Source organism: Argiope bruennichi, chromosome X1 (assembly GCF_947563725.1).
Source record: "Argiope bruennichi chromosome X1, qqArgBrue1.1, whole genome shotgun sequence".
In the NCBI taxonomy this organism is placed as follows: Eukaryota; Metazoa; Arthropoda; class Arachnida; order Araneae; family Araneidae; genus Argiope; species Argiope bruennichi.
The window spans coordinates 33,005,058-33,028,955 of NC_079162.1; the positions used below are offsets into that span (position 1 = coordinate 33,005,058).

General features: G+C 27.4%; 1 protein-coding gene across 4 annotated transcripts in view; it reads left to right on the forward strand.

Annotated features, from left to right (window-relative positions):
• Positions 1-23,898, forward strand: part of LOC129958492 (inositol polyphosphate-4-phosphatase type I A-like) — a 56,762-nt gene continuing 32,864 nt past the window's right edge. Inside the window, exons 1-9 of one of the 4 annotated variants that reach the window (XM_056071004.1) lie at positions 1-276; positions 3,854-4,008; positions 8,658-8,722; positions 9,261-9,348; positions 10,491-10,703; positions 13,829-13,873; positions 16,517-16,635; positions 17,095-17,208; positions 18,373-18,452. In XM_056071004.1, coding sequence (XP_055926979.1) covers positions 3,891-4,008; positions 8,658-8,722; positions 9,261-9,348; positions 10,491-10,703; positions 13,829-13,873; positions 16,517-16,635; positions 17,095-17,208; positions 18,373-18,452 — 842 coding nt within the window. In that variant the 5' untranslated portion in view covers positions 1-276; positions 3,854-3,890. The remainder of the gene's footprint in view (positions 277-3,853; positions 4,009-8,657; positions 8,723-9,260; positions 9,349-10,490; positions 10,704-13,828; positions 13,874-16,516; positions 16,636-17,094; positions 17,209-18,372; positions 18,453-23,898) is intronic. The other 3 variants (XM_056071005.1, XM_056071006.1, XM_056071007.1) reach the window with 3 other exon arrangements.

Sequence of the window (23,898 nt, forward strand, 5' to 3'; positions counted from 1 at the left end):
GTTGGTAGGTGTCGGTAGTTCTGCTTTTCTCGTGGGTGAATTGCGACGGAATTGTAATATTAAGTTTGCTAATAAGAGTTGAAAATATACTCTCGTTTCCAAAAATGATTATTTTTTTTTGCGAATCGAAGTATTCCTTTGATGAATTTAAATTGATGAAGACGTAAAAATGTAATTATTGTGTTGCATTTAATTTGGTGGATACCTTAAACATGTAAGCGCTGTAATAAATTAAAACATCACTTAATCCTTTAAAATTTGAGTTCTTTGAAATTGGTATGTGCCGAAATCATTTTTATTTCAATTTTTCGTAATTTTTTTTTATATATTATTACTCAATACATATTTTGATTGTGAAACCAGAAAAAATTATTTTATTTTTTCTTAACTATTTTTATGAACACTAAATAATTTAGTAATTTAAAATATATTTAATATTATTTAAGATAATTCTGTCATATTTACAAGTTGGACACTCAGGATTGTAATCCAAATTTCCACTAGAATTTTGTGATATACATTTAAGGGTGCTCCATGCAGCAAAACCATCAAAATACTAAAAATAATGAAATTTATATCATACATTGATTTTTCTATCTTGCAGTAGATGTTAAATAAACAATACAGTATTGAACAAAAGTCACAATTCTATGTAATATTTTATGTAGCATAGTAAAAGAACAATTATTTTATTTGGAAAAAGAAGACTTTTTATTCCTATTAACTCTTAAAATGTCAAAAGAGAGGAAATTTTTTTTTTTTCACATTCGTAAGCAAAGTGACATTGATTTACTGTTTTTAAAGTGATATGGTTTAAGAAATAAGTGATTTTTTTGTTTTACATTTTAATAGATTCTTTATATTATGTGGTGCATACCAAAATATATGTCCGTACATTGTGTGCTTATCTGTGTTACAAATATATAAGGCAGCTTCTGCCGAATTGTTATGCACTTATTGTAAATGAAAATGTTAAAGATTTAATAAAAATGTAACTTTCAATTAAATGCATTTGTACATAAATTTCTAATCTTTCAAATGAATAATTTAAATGTTGATGTATAAAATATGCATTTTCCATATTGGTCCATCAGCTCTTGAAATGAAAATAATTCTCATTGACAAGTAAATAAAAAATCACAATGACGTGAAAATGTATAATAATTAAAATTTCTCCTGCAAACATAAAACATTTCAAATTGAACTAAATAGTAAGTCATCTTTTAGTGAAATTTGGAATATAGAGTTTATATTATTATTCTAAGTTACAAAATAATAATATATATATTTTCCTATCAGATTTCCCTCTTTAAATATTAAGAATCATAAATACTATTTTCAGCAAAAAGTAAAGAAGACATTTGACTTCTGTTACTCTTAAATTTCATTTCTTCATCAGTTAAAAAAGTTATTTAAACTTTAGTTTATTAAATTATAAGTTCATTCACCTTGAGTATTTTAAAAGATATCTTGTACTTTTTTTAAAATCCAAAAGAAGTTTATTTCTTAGTCATTTTAATGTTACATTTCAGAAAATAAGTGAATCGTGGATGAATGGCGTTTGACAATACTAAAGAACAAAATTGATAATTTGAATATTAACTAATACTTGATTTTATAAACAAATCATCACAAGTTGAAAACTTGATTCTACCAAAGATTTGCTGTGCATTTTTGCCTTATGCACAGTAAATTGAAATTACCATTTGTGCATTTCCTTGGTGATGGATTCTCCATGGAGTAAGGTCTTGATTAGACTAAAGCTTCTGCTCTACAAAGCTATTTTAAGACCAATACTGATGTACAGCTCTCAAATTTGAGGGGCCACATCCGCCAGAAAAGTTGCAAGTTTTTCAAAACAAGCAACTGAGGAAGATAGTTAATGCACCCTAATATGTCAGAGGGAAAATAATTCATGACTACCTGTAAATTGAACTTGTTTTGGATTTTATCAAAAGAACATCAATGAAATTCTTTGAAAAATTACCCCAGATTCGTAACGAGTTACTTCAGCTACTAACTTATGATCTTGCTGTGCCCAGCTCTAGGAAAAGACCTAATACTGCAACAGAAAATGTTTATATAAATTTCCCAGGTGTAAAAAGGCTGAGAATTTACTAACTATGTTATCAATCTGGTGGATTAAAATTCTCAAAATTATTTCTGTTTTAGACCTATATAGCTATAATGAGCTACATGTGCGAAATTTTTTGAAAATAAATAGTCCAAAAAATAGCTAATTCAGTCCCCACAGAAAAAGGCATGTGCAACATAATTCTATTAAAGTTATTTTTACCCCATAAATAATCTATTATTTTACTTTAATAATTATATCTTAAAAGTTGAAATCTAATAATTATACCGAATTTCATAATGTTAGAGATTTATTGCACTTGTCCAAACTAGTTAAATTAAATTTAGTTTTCCCTAAACTTACAAATTAAAGCAATTATTCCAAATTATGATGTGGAGGGGCTCGTAACCACTTTGTCACACTGCAGAACACCGCAACATCATGACATTGCCATTGTTATTAAGATTCTAAATTTGGAGGTCCATCTCTAAAATTTTTCATATAGTTTCAAAATAGGATGCTTATTTAGTAAATAGGATTGTATTATCTTTCAATGAAATATTCACTGTATGTACTGACTTCAGCTAGATGGAAATGGTATTTCTGCACTTTTTTGTTTTAAAATTTTGAATATCCATTCTAATTTATATTCCTGCTTAATGAGAGCAATTGGTATTCATTTTTTGAAATTGTATTATGATTATTATTCTTGGCTATTGAATTGGATCTTTTTATGAGTAATACAAGTTAACTCTTTTTTATTCAAGAGTAACTAGATTGATTTAGATTTTCTAATTTTAAAAATTCCTATTCCTAATAATATTTTAATATTTGAAAAATTTCTAAGTACTCTAGAGTAATCTTATTTGATGGATTATAAATATATATTTATAATTCATCAAAAATATAATATGTTATGTATAAATATATAATGTTATGTAAATAGTTTTTGGGATTTAGAGTCTTGGAAAAAAAATTGCAGTTATCGATAAAAAGCCATTACTCCATTTGTTTTTAATTTGAATGATTAGAGAGGAAACTTAAATGTTGTTTTTCATACTACTGTCAGCAAGTCTAAACCATGACCATTAAAGAGAAATGCAGCACCATTTCATCATTAAGAATATAAGGCAAAAAGAGAATGACAAAACAAATTTGTGGTGTTTTAACAGTTCAGAAAGGAGTTTTCTCATCTTTGGGGGCAACACTAGAACTCAAACTGAAGAATTGCTTGAGCATTAGTTTAAGATAGTTAAAGTTACCATTATTAGATACCAATAGGTATGGGAAACACGTGTAACTGAGAAGTGTTCTTAAGTTTTAATTTAATTGGTTAGTAAATAATTTTATGAATTCAGTCAAAATGAATATATTTGCATATATGTGATAATTTGAAATTATCACATATGTTCTACAAATAGTTTTCTTATTATTCAAATTCTGGCTTTATTGTAATTTTAACCTCTAAGTTGCACAAGCTATTCATTTTCTCAAGGAATCAAAATACCGAATATACAAATTCTTTTCTAAAACTATATAGGCACAGAATATTTTCTCATGTTTGATTTTTTCTGTTTACTGCCTTCCTATTTGGTTTGCTATATTGATCTCAGCTTGACTTGGATAAAAAAATCTTGACAACAGCTAAAAATTGGATTATTTTTTGATCTAATGAAGAATAAAAAGCATTAAAAATTCAAGCACTGCTTCTTCAAACCTTGTTTTACATATAGAATAATATGTGTTATTTTGAACTGAGACTGATTTCTTCTCTTTCAGAAACATATGATAAAAGGTGTATGTATTTGAACTCATCATGCGTTTCAACTCTAAAGAATTAATTGCAGTTGCTACTCAGCCTTCATATAAATTTGATAAAGAAGGCATTTTATTTGTCAAAGAAAAACATGACAGTTTATTTAGAAGAAATGATGGTAAGTTTTTGAAAAAATTTATCTGATGAGTATATAGTATTTTTTTAACCTTTTGAATTTAGTTTTTATTTTATTTGAATTCTATATTAAATTCAAAATTAATGATAGAAAGTAAAATCTATTCAAACTGTAGTGTTCACTATTTTTTTAAATTTCTGCTTGAAAAAATGGTGTAAACTTGCATCATTATTAACAAATTCTATATTAAATTTGTTAATAATGATGCAAGTTTTTGAAAATTATATGATAAATTAATTATTTTATTTTATATTGGGTGTGTATAATTATCTATACAGTAGAAGACTAGTCTTTCTGTCTATATTTTGTTGTCATTTATTAATAACTTAACATAGCTTTTAGATTGAACCAATATCTGTGTTAGTAATTTATCTGTGTATATATAATATGGATATATATGGTATATATATATACAAACAAGACACAGATATAACAATATCTGTGTATATCTTGTCAAAAATAAAAGAATAAAAAATGTTAAGACTAAACAACTATATGTTTAAAAGAGTCTGGGGAAAAAGGTATTTCACAATAAGCAGACACTAAAAGAGGCAAAAATATTTTTATCATCAAAATTTTGTGTCTAATTTTTTTTTATTAATATTCATTTTTAAAGTGATATGTGAGATGGAAATTGATTTAAATGTAATTCTGTTCTTATGCAGCTGTTAAAGGATTTGTTACACATATTTCAAGATTTTGGTATAGGTATTTCGTAAGACAATTAGCAATCATCCAGAAAAGCTTTTAAAATCATTTATTGTAGTCTTGGTATTATTTTTATTTATTTAATAGTAAGGTAGCAATAATTTTTTACAAATTTTTTTATGACTGCTGTTTTGATTACATGACAAATCTCCCTTTCAATAGGAGCAATTCAAAACATTTAATAATATGAAGAGATCTTAATTAAAAAATTAATTTTCTGTATTTAGTTTTAACTGATTCATGCAATTATTGAATGTGTTACGTTCTTTAACATTTAACAACATGAAAGTGTTTGATTTAGTAAATGGTTTTGACATTTTTTTTCATTGATAAATGATTCCAAATTAACTTTTTCTTTAGTCAGTTATAAAGATCATGATTTTCAGGAATAATCAGTGGATGTATTCTCCCTTCAACCCTCTTGTATATCTTTACAATATGGTATACTTTGTGTTAAATTTCATAATGAAGAAATTTGAATATACATTTCAGTTCTATCCTTTGACCAACTATGCCCAAAATTGTGTGCAAATCCTTATTTTGATGTCCAAACAAAACACTAAATTTCTTTTATGTAGCTTATATTTTTGAGTTATTGCTTTCAGATATACATGGATGGATAGATCAATGACAATCTATTATTTTGCAAATTTGATTCAAAATTTGACTTAAATCCATAAGTTTGGTTGTAAAATTAGATGCTAAATTTCATATATATAACTTTTTGTATTTTTGAGTTATTATGTTCATGTACACATAAATAAATATGCTTCACGCATAGAGATCTTGTCTAAAATTTGATATTTACCATCTTTGTTTATAGGTCATATAATAAATTTCATTCTTCTAACTTGTTGCATTTTTTAGTTATGTTGACAGACAAGTGTAATTTTATTTAGGGAGGTTTCAAAATATGGACATTCATCAAAAAATTAAAGTAATTTTTTTTTACCTATTATAATACTTTCTCTTTTGACACTCTGTGAATCCAAAAGACTGAAATTTAATGGGTATTAAAGGATCTTTTTAGCAATAAGCCAGGAATGTTCTATGAGACTGGAGTGATTAAACTCAAAAGAATAAAATCATATATATATTATTGAACAAATTTTATTGTAGGCATAAAAATAATTTTTTTTTCACTTTATCCTGATGATTGGCAGATATTTTAAACTGAATATATATACATATATATATATAAAAAAAAATTGACATTATTATTTAGTGAAGCCAGGTCAAGTTGTAACACATATTTTATGCAAAGGTATAAAAAAGTTTTTTATCTAAATTTTAGTTAAAAATAATTTTTGTCCTAGGCTCTATTACATCAGCACAGCTTGTGTCCAATTAAAATTAATAATGAGATGGTGTGAACATGAGCTTCATTTTAGCGAGTTAATAAGGGGAAAAAATATATTTCATAAATTTTGATTTAAGACGAGTCAGATGTTTTCAAAATGTTTGCACTTATTTGTTTTGCCTATATATACAGTTTACAAAACTGCTTTCTTTTTTTTTCTTTTTTTTTTCTAATCACAACATTGATTTACTATTAATGAAAAAAATGTCTGAAACAAAGTGATAGGGCAAATTATAACAAAATCTTGGGGTAAGTTGTAACAGATTACAACTTGTGAAATTGATCATGATTTGGGTTTGATTCATATAGTTCGCCGTTTTGCTTTATACATTTGAATGCTTTCTCAGACATCAGAATTCTCCCTAGAACATCAAAATTCATTTTGATAAATACTCCCTTCCTAACTGACTTGCCTGGAAATGAAGCAATGGGAAAAGAATAAGAGGAAATGAAAGGTTTAAGAAAAGAGTTCCAAAAACAGAAATAATGAGAAAAAAGATGAAGAGGATTTTGAACTAATGTATAGATTCTAAAAAGAAAAATTGTCTTTCTTTAGCTTGCAGAGATGCAGGGAGCAACTTGGATGATATATTTTTGTGTAGTATATTACACTAACATCTCGTCTGGAGGAATGTTAAGGTTATTTGGGACAAACTGTGAAATTTTGAATAGTTTTCAGATGGCGAGAATAGTATCTGCCCACTCCAGTTTTAGCACTTATTTAAGGTATACCAGATCTGCTTAGATGGTGAATCTTGGGTGAAATCTGATTTCGAACCTGGGGCATTCCAACCTCTGAGCCAATATATTAAAAACAGACCTCTGCAATCTGCACTTCATGTAGGAAAGTGGATTCAATGCTTAATTTGATAAATCTATGCAATCCATCGGGACGTTAATATAACTAAACAAACTATGCAATCCATCATTTGCTTATGTTAATTTGCTATTTTGTTGTAGACCAATTTTTATATTGGTTGGTTAAACAATTTATACATTTCACTTATACTATTTTTTTCTCAATTGTTGCATCAAATATTTAAAATATAAGTGGGATTTTTCAATTTGAAAACATATTTTAATATGTGATAAGCTTTATATTTGAAAATGGGAATAAGTGAAAAAGATTTTTGAGTGTTGAATTCATTGTTTGATATTAGAGCCTTTCTTCAATCTTTAATGCATTAACAGTTTTTGTTCATCCTGTTATCTTGATCTTTGGTTATAAAGACGTTTCGTTAGTTTCAAAATATGCAACATTACATGTCTCCAGTTGTCATAATAATAGAATGACTTCTACTAAAACTAAATTTCAGTTTGATTAATTTTAAGATAATGATTTTATTTAAGCTGTAAAAAATTTATACTCTAATTAAAAAGTTGAAGCTTGCGGGTATATAAACATAAAAAAAGCTTGCTGTGGAATTCTTAGAAACTCTTTATAATTTTATTAGGTATTTATGCATTGTATTAGGTATCATCTTTATTACCTAATACAATGCGTGGTGAATGGTTGTTTGAATAATGAATAGTTGTTCATTTTATATCTCATGAAATTTATTAATGACTATTTAATTACTGTCTCAATCACAGACTCAATATCCATATTTATATTTTATTTATATTAAATTCTACTGACCTGTAAGATGTCTATTTAGTATTTATAGAATTGTAATTAATGGATTAAAAGGCATATGCTATTTTTGTGTATTGAAATTGAAAATTTGTGATTGTCCAATCTATTAAAAATATTGTATGCCAATTATTAAACTGAAATGCATAGTATATACATTAGTTCTCTCTTATTTCAGAAGGAACTCAGTAACCTTTTGATGTGAATTCACCTAATCTTTTGATATAAGGAAGTTTCTGACATAAAGCATTAAGCATTTTTCAAAATGCTACTGTTAATTTTGAAAATCTTCAATCCTCTTCATTTGTTGTATTTGATGCTCTAATAATAAGAAAGGTTTTGTAGACCCCCATGCTGTCAGTTTTTGATGACTATTTACTCTCAGACCACTCAGATCAGCTGTTACTACTATCAAGTCCATAATTTAAGGCACTATCTTTAACTTACCTTCCTTACATTTTTTTTTTTTTTTTTTTGCACAGAATTGCGGTTCTCCTGTAAAATATTCTACCTAAATTATTTAGACTTTTATCATTTCAATCTGGCTTGCAGTCATCTTATAAATAATATGCCTACTGCTTGATTTTATTCACTCTCCTTTCTGTTGCTATAAATATCATCCTTTTTTCAAGAAATGAAAATTATGTATATGATGCACTTACTAATGACTTGACAACAATGTGAGGATGTCTTTTTGTTTACCAATAAATTAATTTTGTATTTGTGCAATGATTAAATAATGATAAAAGACAATTTACTTTACAAAGCCTTTACAATGATATTAGTTATATTTTCTATTAATTTTAAATTGGTTACTGTAAAAAGAGGCTGAATAATTCAAAATTTTTTTTTTTTTTTCTGTTTGGATTTTTAAAGTTGTTCAAATAATTTTCCCACACAATTTTGTGAATTATATATTCTTTTTTTCAGTATTTTTACAACGATGGTGCAGACTTAGGGGGAATTTATTATTTTATTACAAAACGAAAGACCAAGTAAGTATTGATGAATCAACCTTTTCGTACTTCAAAATTATTTCAAAAGAACTGTTATGGAAGCTAAGCTTCTAACTTTTAAAACTGAATTTTTGATTTTTTTCAGACTTATAAGTATTTGTAAACATTCTTGGTTTCTTTAAAAACGTTTTCTTTAATTTTCAATTTTTTGTGCATATATTTGGAAATGTCTTATTTGTTCATATTTAAATTTGTGCTTGAAATACTATATAGCAAATGTTTCTTCGGCATTTTACATGCATTAACAGTTTATAATTTAAAAGCCAATGATAAAACTTTCTAAAGATCTTTAAAAAGAAAGAACATAACAAATTCATTTTAGTTGGCAAGATATAATTTAATTTATTGAAAAACTCAAAGTACTGATTTTTGAAGCATTTTATGTTATGTTATAATGCAGATAAAAAATACTTGTATTCCTTTTCATCTGTGATATTGCTAAATTTTAAAAAATGCAATATTTTTAGTTAATTTTTAGATTAATTTTTAATATAAAAATTTCACATTTCTCATCTAGTATTCTGAACCTTCTGGAGTATTTGTGTTAGAAGATTATCATGTTCGCTTAGATGAAAGTTCTGAAGTACCATATTGCTTTAGTTTAAGTGAGTATTTATTCAATAATTAATGATTTAGTTCTGATAGCTATGATATGCATAAATTTCTCATGAATATTGATAATTCTTGTTGAAGGAAAAGTAATATTTATGATTTGTTATCAATTTTGTATATAATTGTAATTATTTTATGTTATTTTAAATTTATTTTTCAAGTTTGTAATTTCTTAATATAAGTCACAAATTTGTCATATAAAAGAAGTTATTAAAATTGAATTCAATCTAATGATTTTTATTCTAAGTGGCTTTATGAATAAAAGCAAACTTTATTAAACATTGGATTTCTGAGTGTTTTAAAGTAATGAAACTTAAACTAAGGAGTGAAAAACTGATTCAGCGAAACTTTACTGACAGAGTTGCATATACAATCTATCCCCTGCTTCACCTTAAATTTCAGAGAAGTGCCAGCTATATTTGTAAAAGTGATAACTAAATTTATTTAAGTAGCTTTGTCTGATGTGATAAGATGGTTTGCAATACTACATTTCACATTTTTCATCCAGTTTTTGCAACTATACATTTTTATAACAATTTTTAAAAAAACAGACATTTAGGGATTAATGCTAAGAACATAATACATAATTGTCGATTGCAATTTTTAAAATTGTAATGTTATGAAATGTGTATTAAAGGATCATTTTTTTTACTGAAAGTTTTTTCCATCAACTGCTGCACATATTTGGATTTTAATTCCTGCTCACTTTGGGGATATGCCCTGTGGCACACTAGTGCTGTCATTAGTTATATACTGTCAAAGGTCCCTCATCAACAGTATACACCTACTGTTTGAAATGAATTGAACATTGAAAAAAGTTCAATGGAGTCAGGTCAGTTGAGAATGGAGGCCACTCTATGCCACCATCATCCCGTGACTAATTTTTGACTAAACAAATATAATTTTTTTTTAAATTTTCTTCTGAGTTTTGATATGCACAAAGTTTTTTTTTAGTCCTAAATTAATGATGCCATACAAGTTTTTTTTATCAACCTTTTGCCATATTATAAAACATTTTTAAAAATAGATAATTTAATAGAACATGATCAGTTATTTCATAAAATAACTTGGGATTCTGTGAAATAATCACACTTAAACACTTTCACGATTACATATGTATTACAATTTTTTTCAGTTTTTAAACATGATGAAACTGGTCAGCAACTTGGAGCACATACAGAGAGTGAAAGAGACTCATGGATTCAAGCACTGCACATGGCAAATTTTGAATACATGCAGTCGCAACTTTCTTCTTTACAAGCAAAGTTGATAGAAATAAAAGCAATAAATGGTAATGATTCAACAGTTGTGTCTAGTAAACGCCAAAGAAGTTTTACAACAGGTTCAAGTAGGTTATAATTTATTTTAAATAAATTTGTTATATGATGCTATTTATTAAGGTTTCAATCTAAGTACTGAAGAAATATTGTATGTGCGGATAATTGGAGGAAACTAAAACACTTGAGTGGGTTTTGGTACATTGGTACAATTAATTCTTTACATCTTAAATAGGCCCTTGCTTTAAATGTGGCAAGAATTTAAGATAACGTATATCGCGTATTTAGAAAGCTTTTAGTGGTATTCTTAAACAGATATGTTGTTTTAAAACTTAAAAGATATTTATTCTTTTAGTATCATAATGTGTACCAAGTAAAGGAAAATAAATTGAATATTTTATAGTAATTAGAAAGTTTTGTTGTAATGTGGTACTGAAGTAAAAGTGAAATAAAAGTGTTAAATATTAAGAAATTTGTTTTGGCTGAAATGCAAAAGGAATTTCTTAAATTTATATAATAGCCCAATAAATTAAATAAAAAAAGATTGTTTCTTTAAAACAGTTTTAAGCCAAAGCTCCCTCATACACATAGAATTCTTATTTCTATCGTTATAAGTGATTTCTCAAAATCCTTTGCTTTAAATCTTTCATAAGTTCTGATACACACTTCCCATGTTTCAGGGAGATAGAGAGAAATTTTTATTTTAATATTTTTTATATATTCAGTGCATTTTCCTAGAATTGTTGTCTCATTAAGAGTAAATTTTATGCATGGTTAATATCAATTATATTGCATAATTAATGCTAAGTTTCGTAGGTTGGAACTTCATATTTCCTCCTTTTCCTTTTTCTATTCAAGATGAAAAAGATTAGAAAAGTTGGTAAATTTGTCTGAAATTGGTTTGTTAGATAATGCAACATTTAGACACTACAGGGATGCTATTTTGGTATTGAGCTCATTATTTTGATGGCCCATTAAATAGGACACAAACAGTCTCTAAACTTCTACTACGCCAGCTTCATTTTTTACTAATAGGGAAAACTGACAAAACTCTCCATTTCGTTTTACTTTTTTTCCACCTTGCAGCCAAAGCTCACCTTGTTAGGTCAGAAAAATGTGGAACAGTCGTACTGGATTTAAACTGAAGTGATTAAGCATTAAAATCTTAATGAAATTTTTACTGGTTTCTGACCACTGTCCTGTATCCATATTGTTAAGTTGCAATTTTCTCTCCCAATCCTCTTACCTCAGAAAAAAAAAATTGAAAGTGTAATGTAAAAAGTTGGGTACTTTTGAAATATTATTATAACATAAATAATGTGTCTTTGGAAAAATAAAAATTGGTTTCATATTATTTTGCAAAAATTGTTGAAGTTGCTGAAATATATGTTCACTTTACAGAATAGAGATAATGTTTCATGACTAAGTATGTAGTAGTATAGATAGGTATTTTTCTTCTATTGAAATTTTCTTATGGTGGATATGCATTAAATGAATTTTAATCTTAGATTTATTATAAATAATTTTATTTGTTATGGCAAAGTCTAAGTTATTGTGCTGTATAATTTTTTAATGTTATGAGGATCTTGGATTAATTTTTGATCGATTTTCCTGTTTTGGAGCATCTTGTTGAAAAGACTGATGATCTATATGTACATTTCTTTGTCTTTTTTCATATCTAGTCATTTAAGGTAATATGTAAATTGTATATGAAAATCCTTTTGTTACCTCATCAGTAATCCTCTGATATTTTATTGAAAAAGATTTTCCTGTTCCGACCTCCTCTTGCATCGAAAATAAATTTAAATTGTGCAGTTTGAACAGATATGAGGTTCATCCAGAAAATTAATATTCCACATCGCCAAAAGACGGCGTTGCAAACTGCACGAAACACAAAGGCCCAAGGTTATAGATATGACTATAGTATGTGGCTGTTGTAGCTTTCTCATTGTTGCCTTGATCCAAAACAACGCTTGCCTGCGTACGTCAAATTTCACAAAAAATCAGCTACAGAAGTTCCATTGGCAGCTGTTTGACTATCCATCCTATAGTCCCGATTTTGGTGCCCACCTGTACGTGTACTTGAAGAAATTCCTGTCTAGTCATTACTTTCTCAGAAACGAAGACCTGCAGACAACTATGACACATTAGCTGAATTTCAGACAGTAAATTTCTGTGACAATGGATTACAAAAACATATCTCACGGTGTAGCAAGTGTGATAGTTCTGGTTGTTATCTTATTGACAAGTAGCTAAAATATGGCTGTTATCTTTTGCAGTAAATCTTTTCAAGTAATTATACTTTGTTTCTTTTTACAGGCTTTGTAAAACTTACTTTCTGGATGTCCCTTAGTATAACTCTTTTTAGTTTTCTCAAAAGTTATGTGACCATGACTTAAAAGAATACAAGGAAGGGAAATTTTAATTTCTTGGTTCATTAAAAAAATCAATGAATCTTTAAAAAAAAATATATCCTTTATTTAATGCAATTAAAGTTTTTAGAAAGAGGCCACTGTGGAAATTTAAAGTTTGATCAAATAGCAGTTTTTGACCACATTTTCTATTTTTAATTTATAGATATTTACATATCTTTTCAGAACAGAAAAGGCTTTGCTGTGTTTTTGTAACACATTAAATTTTTATTAAGAATATATTTTTATAAAGATGTTGAAGGTTATTTATTATTCGTAGACAATCATAGATATGCTTGTAAAAAATGATATAATGAAAAATAGTATGTTTCCACGATCTTTCCATGTTCTTTTTTTCTAAAAAACATCCATGTACGATTTTTAGTCTGATAACTAACTAATCAAATTATAGAATTTTTTTTTTTTTGAAAATACGTATCTTACATGGCAATTCAATTGATATAATAAATTAAATATGGACCAAAAACTGCTTATTGGAATACTAGTGCATATTTTTGATTTTCTTTTCATATACAAAATCAGTTCTATTCTTATTTGTAACTTTAAAATTACAAGATATTTTAATCTGCTTTTGAAAGAAAAAAAAAGTTTTGTTAAAGTTAAACTTTAAACTACTGTTATTCTTGTCAGCATTTTTTGAAGAAGAAAAATGATATTATTTTAAAATTTAACCGATAAATTTTTATATTCATGCTTTAAAAAGTTTTTTTAAAATAAAGGTTTGTTAATCCTGTGACTTAATCATTTTTTATTTCAATTTTAAGGTTATGATCCTCAACAATATGAGCCTTTTATGGAATTGAGTATATGTAAGTTGTCTAATATGTTTATTGTTGTTAATAAAATATAATTTTTATCTAAATAATATAATCATAATAATTTTTTGTTAGATTTGTAAAGATTGCATAGTGGAAATATTTATAGCTTTGTTATGGATAAGTTGTATATGCTTGCTCTGTTCATTAAGTTTTTATCTATGCTTACAAATGAATTTACATCGTTTTTTTTGTTTCGAACTGAATATTAAGTAATGTGTTATGAATGCCATTAAATTTGCATTAACCCTTTAAAGGGCCATTCTTTTCTAGTCATATTATGTTTAATATTTTTAGGCTTGAAATTAGAATAAGAAAAGGGATTCATTTAGCTTATTAGATAAATTTAATTTGATTAATTAATTAATTTGGTTAATTAATAATTAAGTAACAAATTAAGACACATTATTTTGTGTGAGATAAAGAACTGAAGCATCTAAGTTTCTGTTTTCCTAAAAACATTTATCAGAACTTATGCCAACCTACATAATTTCATACAAAGATTGATAAATTTTGTGGGAAGCATACTTCCCACGGCCTTAGAAAGGGTTAATCTTCTGTACAATCAAAGACTCTCTTAACAAAGAGAAATTTCGCTTCTTTATTATATTTACATGAATTTTGGCATGTTAATGGTTTTGAAAATAATGCTGAGTTATAAAAATAACATTTAGGTGTTTTAAGATATCAAATCTGTAATTGAAAAAAAATGTAGAGTCAATTACTAAGAAGTTAATGATTTGTTATATATCAATTTAGATCCTAATTAATTTCCTAATTTTTATCTTAAATTTGTCCATGTTAATTTCCTTCTAAAATGTTCTCTTATTTCCTGATCCAATTTCCACTTTTTTATTTAATTAATTCTACTCATGCTCTGGAAAACTGATAACTTTCAAATTTCCCACACTCAGAGCGAAAGGATAAAAATGCTTAATACTTATAACATTGTTTTAAAGATACCTAAGATTTCCTTGCTTAAATTGATATGTGGCAAAAAATCCCTATTAGAGATTCATAGTAAAATCACTGATAGGACAATTTTCCATTTCCTTGCTGCTGTGTTACGATATATATTGATGTATCTCTCATCTCTTTTTCTCTGTACAAATTATGCCTCCCGGGATGAAATAAATCGAAGTTAAAATGCCAAAAGCTCTATCTTTTTCAGTCATGCATTATTAAAATATTTTTACATATATATAATGTCATCAACATTCTTAGGATATTATGTATTATAATACATAATATAAATTTTCTTAAAAAATTTAACTAGTTGCTTAATAAAATGTTTAATTTAATATAAATATATGTACATTTTAATATTTGTTGAATTTTCATTAAATATATAACCAAAAATTTTTTTCTTTATTTTAATATTCAAATTTTTATTTTCTGGAAAGTTTAAAAAAAAGATAAATTTTAATTCTACAAAGTTGAAATAAAAAGTATCTTGGTACAATACCTATTATAGATGATCATCCTCTGTTTGCTGTAAATTAAATTTTGAAGATCAATACATTTCTTTCTCGTTAATTTGAAATATTATGGTAAATCTTTTCAGTTTTTTCCCCCCCCAAAATTTGTATTTTTCCTATGAGAGGCAATTTCTTCTGTGTTATTTTATTTTTAGAGCAAATTACAATTAGTAATAATAGTTTTAGGCTACTTATTGAGTCATAATTAATTTTTCAGTTATATAGATATTCAACTATGGTAATAAGTCATTTCTCAGTAAATGTATTGGCTTTAATATTATTAAACTTTGATTATAGATATTGATTATTATTCTATTTTGGAAAAAACATTCCCATTATTTAAATCTTGAATACTTTTGGGCTAAAAACCTTTACTGCCTTTCCAAACTCAGATTTTTCAAAAAGAAGGAATGGAAACTTCAGGGGTTTTGTATTTAAAATGGCTACAATATATTAAAAAACTTTTTAATTGAAAATTGGTTTTATAATTTTGTTCTAATAAATTTGAAGACTATTTATTTCAGTGAGTGTAAACAGAATGTGTGTTTCAAATATTTTATTCCTTTAACATTCTTCTGATTTGTGTTCATTTTAATTGTTTCTCTCTCACCATTTTTTCAACATATGATTTTCATCAGTTGTCAGATTTAGTCTTCAAATGCCGTCAAATTGAAAACATATCTTTTGATATTATATCATGTGATTATGTATTTAAGCATTTAAATGTGAGTTAGCTTTGAAAGCTGCTCTTGGAATCTATTATGTATTTAATTATTAAATGTATTTAAGCATTTAAATGTGAGTTAGCTGAAAGAAAGTTTGATTGAAAGCTGCTCTTTCGAATCTAAGTTTTATTCAGTTTTCTTTGTTTTTAATTTTTACCATGTTTTCAATTACAGATGTTTTGTAATATGAATCATAGATTTAAAAAAAATTATTTTATAATTTTATTTGAATTGTATACTATTTTTTATGTGCTTTGATTATCCAAATTTATTTAAATAGTTTTTTTTTTTTTTTTTTTTTTTTTTTTTTTTTTTACCACTTAGATTTCTTTCTTCTGTCTGTTGAATGTTGAGAACATGCCTTTGAAATTTAAAAAAAAAAAAAAATGTTTCAAAGATTTTTCTTTTTCCTTTTCGGTCTTGTAAATGTTTAGGCTGTGATAATTTAATGTGTGATGGAGATGGTCAACCACCAAATCCCATGGTATGTGTATCAGTAAATACCCTTCCGTCTGTGAGATGGACAAGATTTGCTCAGACAGAAATTGTTGAGGTTTGTTTTTTTTATATTTTCAATAATACATTTAAAAGAATAGAAAAATAATTGCTTAACTTGCATATTTTAGAAAATATTGAAGAACTTATTTAATTTTCTGTCTACAATGCAATATATTTTTTTAGCAAAGATGGCTGAATCATATTGAACTAGGCAAATACTGGAATTAGTAATGGATTGTAAAAAAATTGTTCGTTCGTAACAAAACTCAAAATAGTAGAAAGTAGTTTTCATTGGATTCGAATGATATATATCGTAAAATAATATTATGTTAATATTATAAAGTAATTTTATTGATTTTTAAATTTATATTACTTGTTATTTTTCATATTTTAATTGTTATTATTGGAGTTTTAAAATGCCATTCTTTAAATTATATGATTTTATACTTATTCTAGTATCTTTTGTTAGGAAAATTTTAAATTTTGATTTGATACTCTTTTTTTTTTTTTGTAGAAATCAAGTAACCCTTGTTTCTTTACGACTGTGACCTTTGTTAAAGGAGAAGTAACTGAAGTTACTCGAATTAAACTTTCTGTCTATGACGTCAAAGAGCGAGTCACATGTACCGTAAGTACCTTGTGTTTATTTTTGGAATTTTATATGCTTTCTAATTCATCAATCTTCTAGAAAATTATACAATTCAAAGATTTCCTTAGTTTTAATAAGAAAATTTATATCGATATTCTCTTATACTTTTTATTGATATATTGTGATTTAAATATTGTTGGCATTCAAGGATTTTATTAAAATGGAAAAGTCATGGTGAAGGAATCAATTCATATTACCTTACAGTCTTTTGGCAAACACAAGTAGGCATGACGTCTAGCATCTTATGATGCTTTCTTCATTCCTGTTAAGTGTGTATATATTTTTTCATCTTGCAAGATACATGCTGGATTTTCATATTAAATGAAGTTGTTATGTATCATGTGAACATGGATTAACTCAAGTAAATTTTGCTTATAACTGCTTGAGTAATTTTGTAATTATTGAAATTTGGATGAAAAAAGTATACAATTTGCCTTTCATTTATTTCTTGCAGTTTAGAATGTGAGATAACGTAGCATCTTATTTTATAATTGTATATGATTTGTTTATTAATTGAATTCTGTTTTCCAAACATTTGCCCTTTAATTGTTAAAAATGCCTTTATTTTGTTTTATATTTATGGAAATATATTTCTTACTTCATTTTAGTTTTATTTTGTCCCTAATTAAGCGCTTTAATTTCATAAATCTGTAAATATCAATAAATATGAAATATTCAAGGATTTATTTGCTTTTCTTTATTGCTACATTCTACATTAAAGATCTGAATGCATAGATATTTTCTGTTGTTTCCAAATGAATCAAATGACCACTTTTGAATTAAATAAAACTCATGTATTTTGTCATTGAATTAATGTTTATTTTTGAAAATGGGGTTTTAAAAGCATTTTGCAAATGACTATAGTTGTAAAATATAGGTTTTTATTGTAAAATGCAAACAGTTTAGTTATTTTAAATTCTGTGTGAATTTTTTGTTCTGCTATAAAGCAACACATTTTGACTGTAAAATTGCTGTGGTACCAGTTATAACGTAGCTTTTCGTGAGTTCTACAAACTATTAATATTTCTGTTAACTAATAATTATCTGTTAATAATTTTATATAATTTATTAAACCTATTCTATTTGCTTTAACCTTATAGAAAAAGAGATCGTATTTGTCATCTGATTCATTTTATTTTTCAGAGTACACTTCTTGGTGAATCTGTATTTACGCTTGAAACTCTTTTACAAAGCCATCATCGTACATTACGGTTAACTTTAGTGTAGGTAAAGCATTTGTTATAAAATATTTAGTTATTTTTTTGTTCTTTCATTCATGTTATTATTGTGAATTTTTATATTGATCCATGCATAGTTTTCAGTATATAATGGTGGGTTAATATATTTAGTATACCAAATTGAATGAATAGCAGCAATCAACAGAGCCGGATTAAGATCTCTAGGGCCCTAAAACTCTCCAAATCTCAGCCTCAACTTTTCCCCTTCCAAAGCCAGATTTGTTGTTGTTAATTTTAATTTCATCTCTTCAGCAGAAATTTGACCTAGAAAAGCCCATGATATTGGTAATACATACCTATATGTGACAAACGTTATGGGATAACAATATGCAGATATACAAATAGCAGCAGTATCGCGTACAAAATGCATAAATGGGCAGTGCAGGTCGATTCCACTGAAGAACCGTCATGTAAGTGGGACTGGTGCACGTTAAATCCGTCGGGGCCAGACGTCCTCCTGTAGGAATGGTGTGGAAGTATGGAGAGCGGGGTGCTATTACAGGTGTCGTCCTCGTCATCTGACCATGGTTCAAAATTATGAGATCCGTCCCAAAATAGCCTTAGTGTTGCTTTAAAACGGGACATTAATATATAAATAACTAACTAAATGGGTAGTGCATTGGCAGGGCTTTTATTTGTATTCAAGTGATTCATTTGGAAAGGTTTTTGACGTGATTGTAGCTGCATGATGGGAATTAACAGACTTTGAACGTGGAATGGCTTTTGGAAATAGACGTATGGGACATTCTGTTTCGGAAATCGTGAAGGAATTGAAACATTCCAAAATCTGTAGTTTCAAAAGTGTGCCATATTTGCGCTTGAAACTCTGTGACAAAGAGAATACCTAATTTCAGGCATAACCTCCCATCATGAACATAAAACCATCAGCACTTAATGACCGAAGTCAGCGACTTGTACATAGAATTATCAGTGTTAACAAACAAGTGATATAACTACTGCGTGAAATAACTACTGGAATTAATGTGGGACAGAAATTTGGCTTTAATGGACTATAGCAACAGAAGACCGGCAATAGTGTCTTTACTTACAGCACGACATCACCTGCAGCTCTTCTCCTGGGCTCGTCATCATATCGGTTAGACGACTTGAAAACCGTGGCTTGGTCAGATCAGTCGATTTTATTTGGTAAGAGCTGATAGTAGGGTTCGAGTGTGGCGCAGATCCCATGAATGAACGACTAGATGGAGCGTTTCACCTTAATGGTATTAGCCAATCACCATTCAGAGTTAAGCTACTATCTGTTGACTCATTTCAGAATTTGAAAATTTTGTTTGTTTGCATGTTCACGCTAAAGCTATCGAAAACATTGATTCGTTATAATGGATTTTTGCGAAATTTGTGAAAAACTTTTCTCTCGTAAGTTCGTTTTAAACAGACATTTAAAAAGTATTCATGATGTGTCATTAGAGAATGTTAAAGAGAAAAATTAACTTTTGTCTCTTCCGCAATTGCAATGCTCAAGGATCAACAGTTCAGGAAATTCGGTTCACACTTGATTGGAAATCATAAACTGAAATTTTGTGAAGAGGAAAAAATTTTTGACAATGTTAATGAATTTAAGCAATGGAAGGAAGATTTTGAAAGTAAAAGCAAAGTGTTTTTTAAAGTATCAAGAGGAGATGAAAAATACCAAATGAATACTACAGTGCATTATGTTTGTAATAGATCTGTCCATTACAGTAGTAAAAATTCGGAAAAACGGATACCTGTAGAATCATGTAAGATTGGAGCAATATGCCCAGCATATTTAAAAGCATCGGTATGCCATAATACAAATAAAGTTCATGTTCTATTGATGAATACTCATGTTGACCATTCTCAAGAGTTGAAATTTGTGCAGTTGCCTCCTACTTTAAAAGCACAAATGGCTAATGATATTAAAGATGGGATAAACCCTCAAAAAATCTTAGAGAACATACAAAAAAAGATTGATGATGAACACAATCGAGGTCATCTTTTAACTAGAAAAAATAATAATATACAAGTAAGTTTTGGCCTAAAAGGAATGGAAAGGCACCCTGATGATGCAACCAGTGTACATTTAATGCATAAAGAATATGAAGAATTAGAGGAAAATCCTTTTCTCATTTGTAAATTGCAAGGTGAAGAAGCTCCTTCAATCTTAAATAATATCCAGAAAGATGATATTTTTATTGCTCTGATGAACTCATTGCAAGTGTCTCTACTTAAAAAATTTAGAAAGCATTTGGTATGTGTCGACTCCACAAATGGAACGAATGTGTATAACTTTACTCTAGTTACTATAATGGTAGTAGATGAATTTGGAGAAGGCTTTCCAGTTGCATGGTTAATAAGCAACCATGAAACGGAGTGTTCTAAAGAACTTTTTTAAAGTAATAAAAACAAAAACTGGGGAAATTACTACCCAATTTTTTATGAATGATGATGCAGAGCAATTTTATAATGTTTGGGTATCTGTGTTTGGACATAATCCCCAAGAATTTCTTTGTACTTGGCATGTTGACAGAGCTTGGAGTCAAAATCAACACCATACCATATGTTAACATAAGAGCAGAAGTTTATGATAAACTTTGTTATGAAATGAAAGCTCTGAGAAAAAGTTCTTTGAACTTTTAAATGATATTTAAAATGATTTTGAAGAAATAGATATGCTTAGAAATTTTTCTAATTATTTTGAAATGTACTATGCAAAAAGATGTGAACACTGGGCTTTATGTTTTAGAAAAGGTGCCTTTGCCAGTACAAATATGTATTTAGAATCATATAAGATTTTCAAGCACATCTACTTAAAAGGCAAAATCAACAAAATACTTGATAGATGTATTATTCACTTGCTCTTTTCTTTGTTGAGAGACAAATCATTTGAGTGTCTTATAAAAATAGAGAAAGGAAAGTGTACAAAAAGAGTGACACAGAATTGGAAGAAGCATTCCCTAAGTGTGACAATGCCTGTCTTGTGTATTTCAAGTGTAGGTGAAAGATTATATTCTGTAATGAGTGATGATATCACTTACACAGTTTATATTGATTCTAAAGATTGTAGTGAATTCTGTCAGCAAAAATGCAAAGTTTGCAAAGTGTGTATTCATAATTCCAGATGCTCATGCCCTGATTATACATTAAAAGGAGGTTTGTGCAAGCACATACATCTTACAATGAGAGTTTTTTCCCCACAATTGTTTGAGCAAAATATAAATGAGAAACAAAATATTGATGCTGTTTTAAGGGAAAAAGAAATTGCTGAAAAGGAATTATGTGCACTGGAAATTTTAACTAGTTTGAAGAACAAAAATGAAAACAACGAAGAGACCATAACATCTAAAAAACAAAAGGCTGAAATGTACCTTACCCTAATTCGTAATGATATTAAAAGTTGTGATAATGAATCACTGTTAGACGAACTTAATTCATAATTGATAAAAGTTCATAAATTATTACTTTGCATTCTAAGAAACCAGGCATGCATTTAGTTAGCAAAGAAAAAAAGCCAAGTAATACTAATATTCTGTCAATAAGGAGGTTGCATTCAACTAAAAAGAAGATGAAAAGCAAAACAAAGCATGTAAAACTTGATGGGGTTACAGTAAAAAGGATTAAGAAAGAGTTAATTGGAGAGTATGCTGGGAGACCTCTGTCTGAAATGCATGCTGATCACACAAAAAAATTGTATAACTTGCATAATCAAAAACATTATGTATTAAAGAATAGTTCAAAAATTAACTAAAACACTTTAAAAAGTAATCATATGGACTATAAATTAATCCAAATATGTATTTAACAAATTTTTGTATTACTTTTACATTGTATTTTTTTAATTCTTACTTCATAACTGCCATATTCAATTTATAAACTGTCAATTTTTCAGAATTTAAAAATAATAAAGTTATTAAAGTGAAAACTGCACATTTGATTTTTGTTTTCAATTCATATTGTCCTCTTAAATTTATGTTTTGACTTACATTGCTAAAAATGAATAATTATTACTTTAAATTTATTTTAATGCTTGTTTTCCCTATTCAACTTTAAAGTAACATGTTAAAGATGTAAGTAATAGATTTATCTTCAGGAGACTTTTACAAACTCTTAAAAATGTCACAAACATTGATAGTATTATATCTAAAAATAAATGTTTAAAATAGCATGTATTGTTACATAATTTTTTTCCCTGATTGTCTATTTTAGGAAAATAAACAGAAACAAATCAATTGTTTGATAACTACCATTCATAAATTTATGAAAATTATGCATTGTGTACTTTAAAAGCTGAAATCAGTAATGGTAAAACAAGATAATACTAAGCAGAAAGAAGGCAACGATCATATGTTTTAGCTGTTACTGATATATTTTTTATACCAGTCACAATTTTTTGGAAACTGAATGTACTATTTTTTTTAAATAGAAAGAAGTATGCAGATAAGTATGTTTATATTATTTAAAATTTCATGAATGTTAATTGTTTTTCGATCAGAAGGCAACCGCCATTCTGTGCTTTGTACCATATTACAAGAGTTCTTGGTAAATACGGTAGAAGGAAGGCGACTGCATCTCTTAGTGATACGAAGGGTGATTAAATTCGCTACAATGGAAGTTTTCTCTTTCTGTTATCCTAAAGATTTCAAATTATATTAGTCATTACATGCTGTCGGTAAGAGAATAAAGTAGCAGTTTTAATATTTAAGTTTATTAAAACTTTTAACGAGAACATGTAATATATTTTTAGTTTACTCTAGAATCTCTCTTAATAGACAGCAACAGGACCTCGCTGCTGAGAGGAAAAAGAATTTTTCAGTAACTGAATATATACTTCTAATGTTTATCTGTTTATGATTCGTGATGCTATTTTTAGAAATCTTATATTTCAGAAAGACCAAAACTGAATATTTTAAAATTTCTGCATAATTTTTATCACGAATATTAAACACATTTTATAATTGTAATTTCGAATATCTACTTACTTGTGTTTGAAACTGCAAGATTTCACGATAAATACTATAAAGCTTCATAACATAATTAACTGATATAAGATAATGTTGCTCAGCAGAATTTATGAAAGTTTGCAATCCTTCATCTGCTTCTTTCATATAGTTTTCTTGGTATCGTCTTCATTTTTATCCTCTTCTCCCTTTCCTAGTATGTTCTGTTATTTCTTCAGGAAAAAGTGTGACGGACACGAAAGTTCACATTCATCCAAGCTTGCACCTTTTCTTCACTAATCATTACATTTTTTTTTATATCATAAGCCTAAATTCCGAGTTTTACTTTTCACTTTCTAAAGTATCAATATTTTAATATTTATAGCGTATTCAGTACCGGATATAAGAGAGTTTAATGCTCTTTGTAATTTAAGGTTATTATTAAACTACTAAGAAAAGTATAAAATTCCACGAACCATAATTCCTCTTTCCATATTTTTTAATGTTGAAACTTG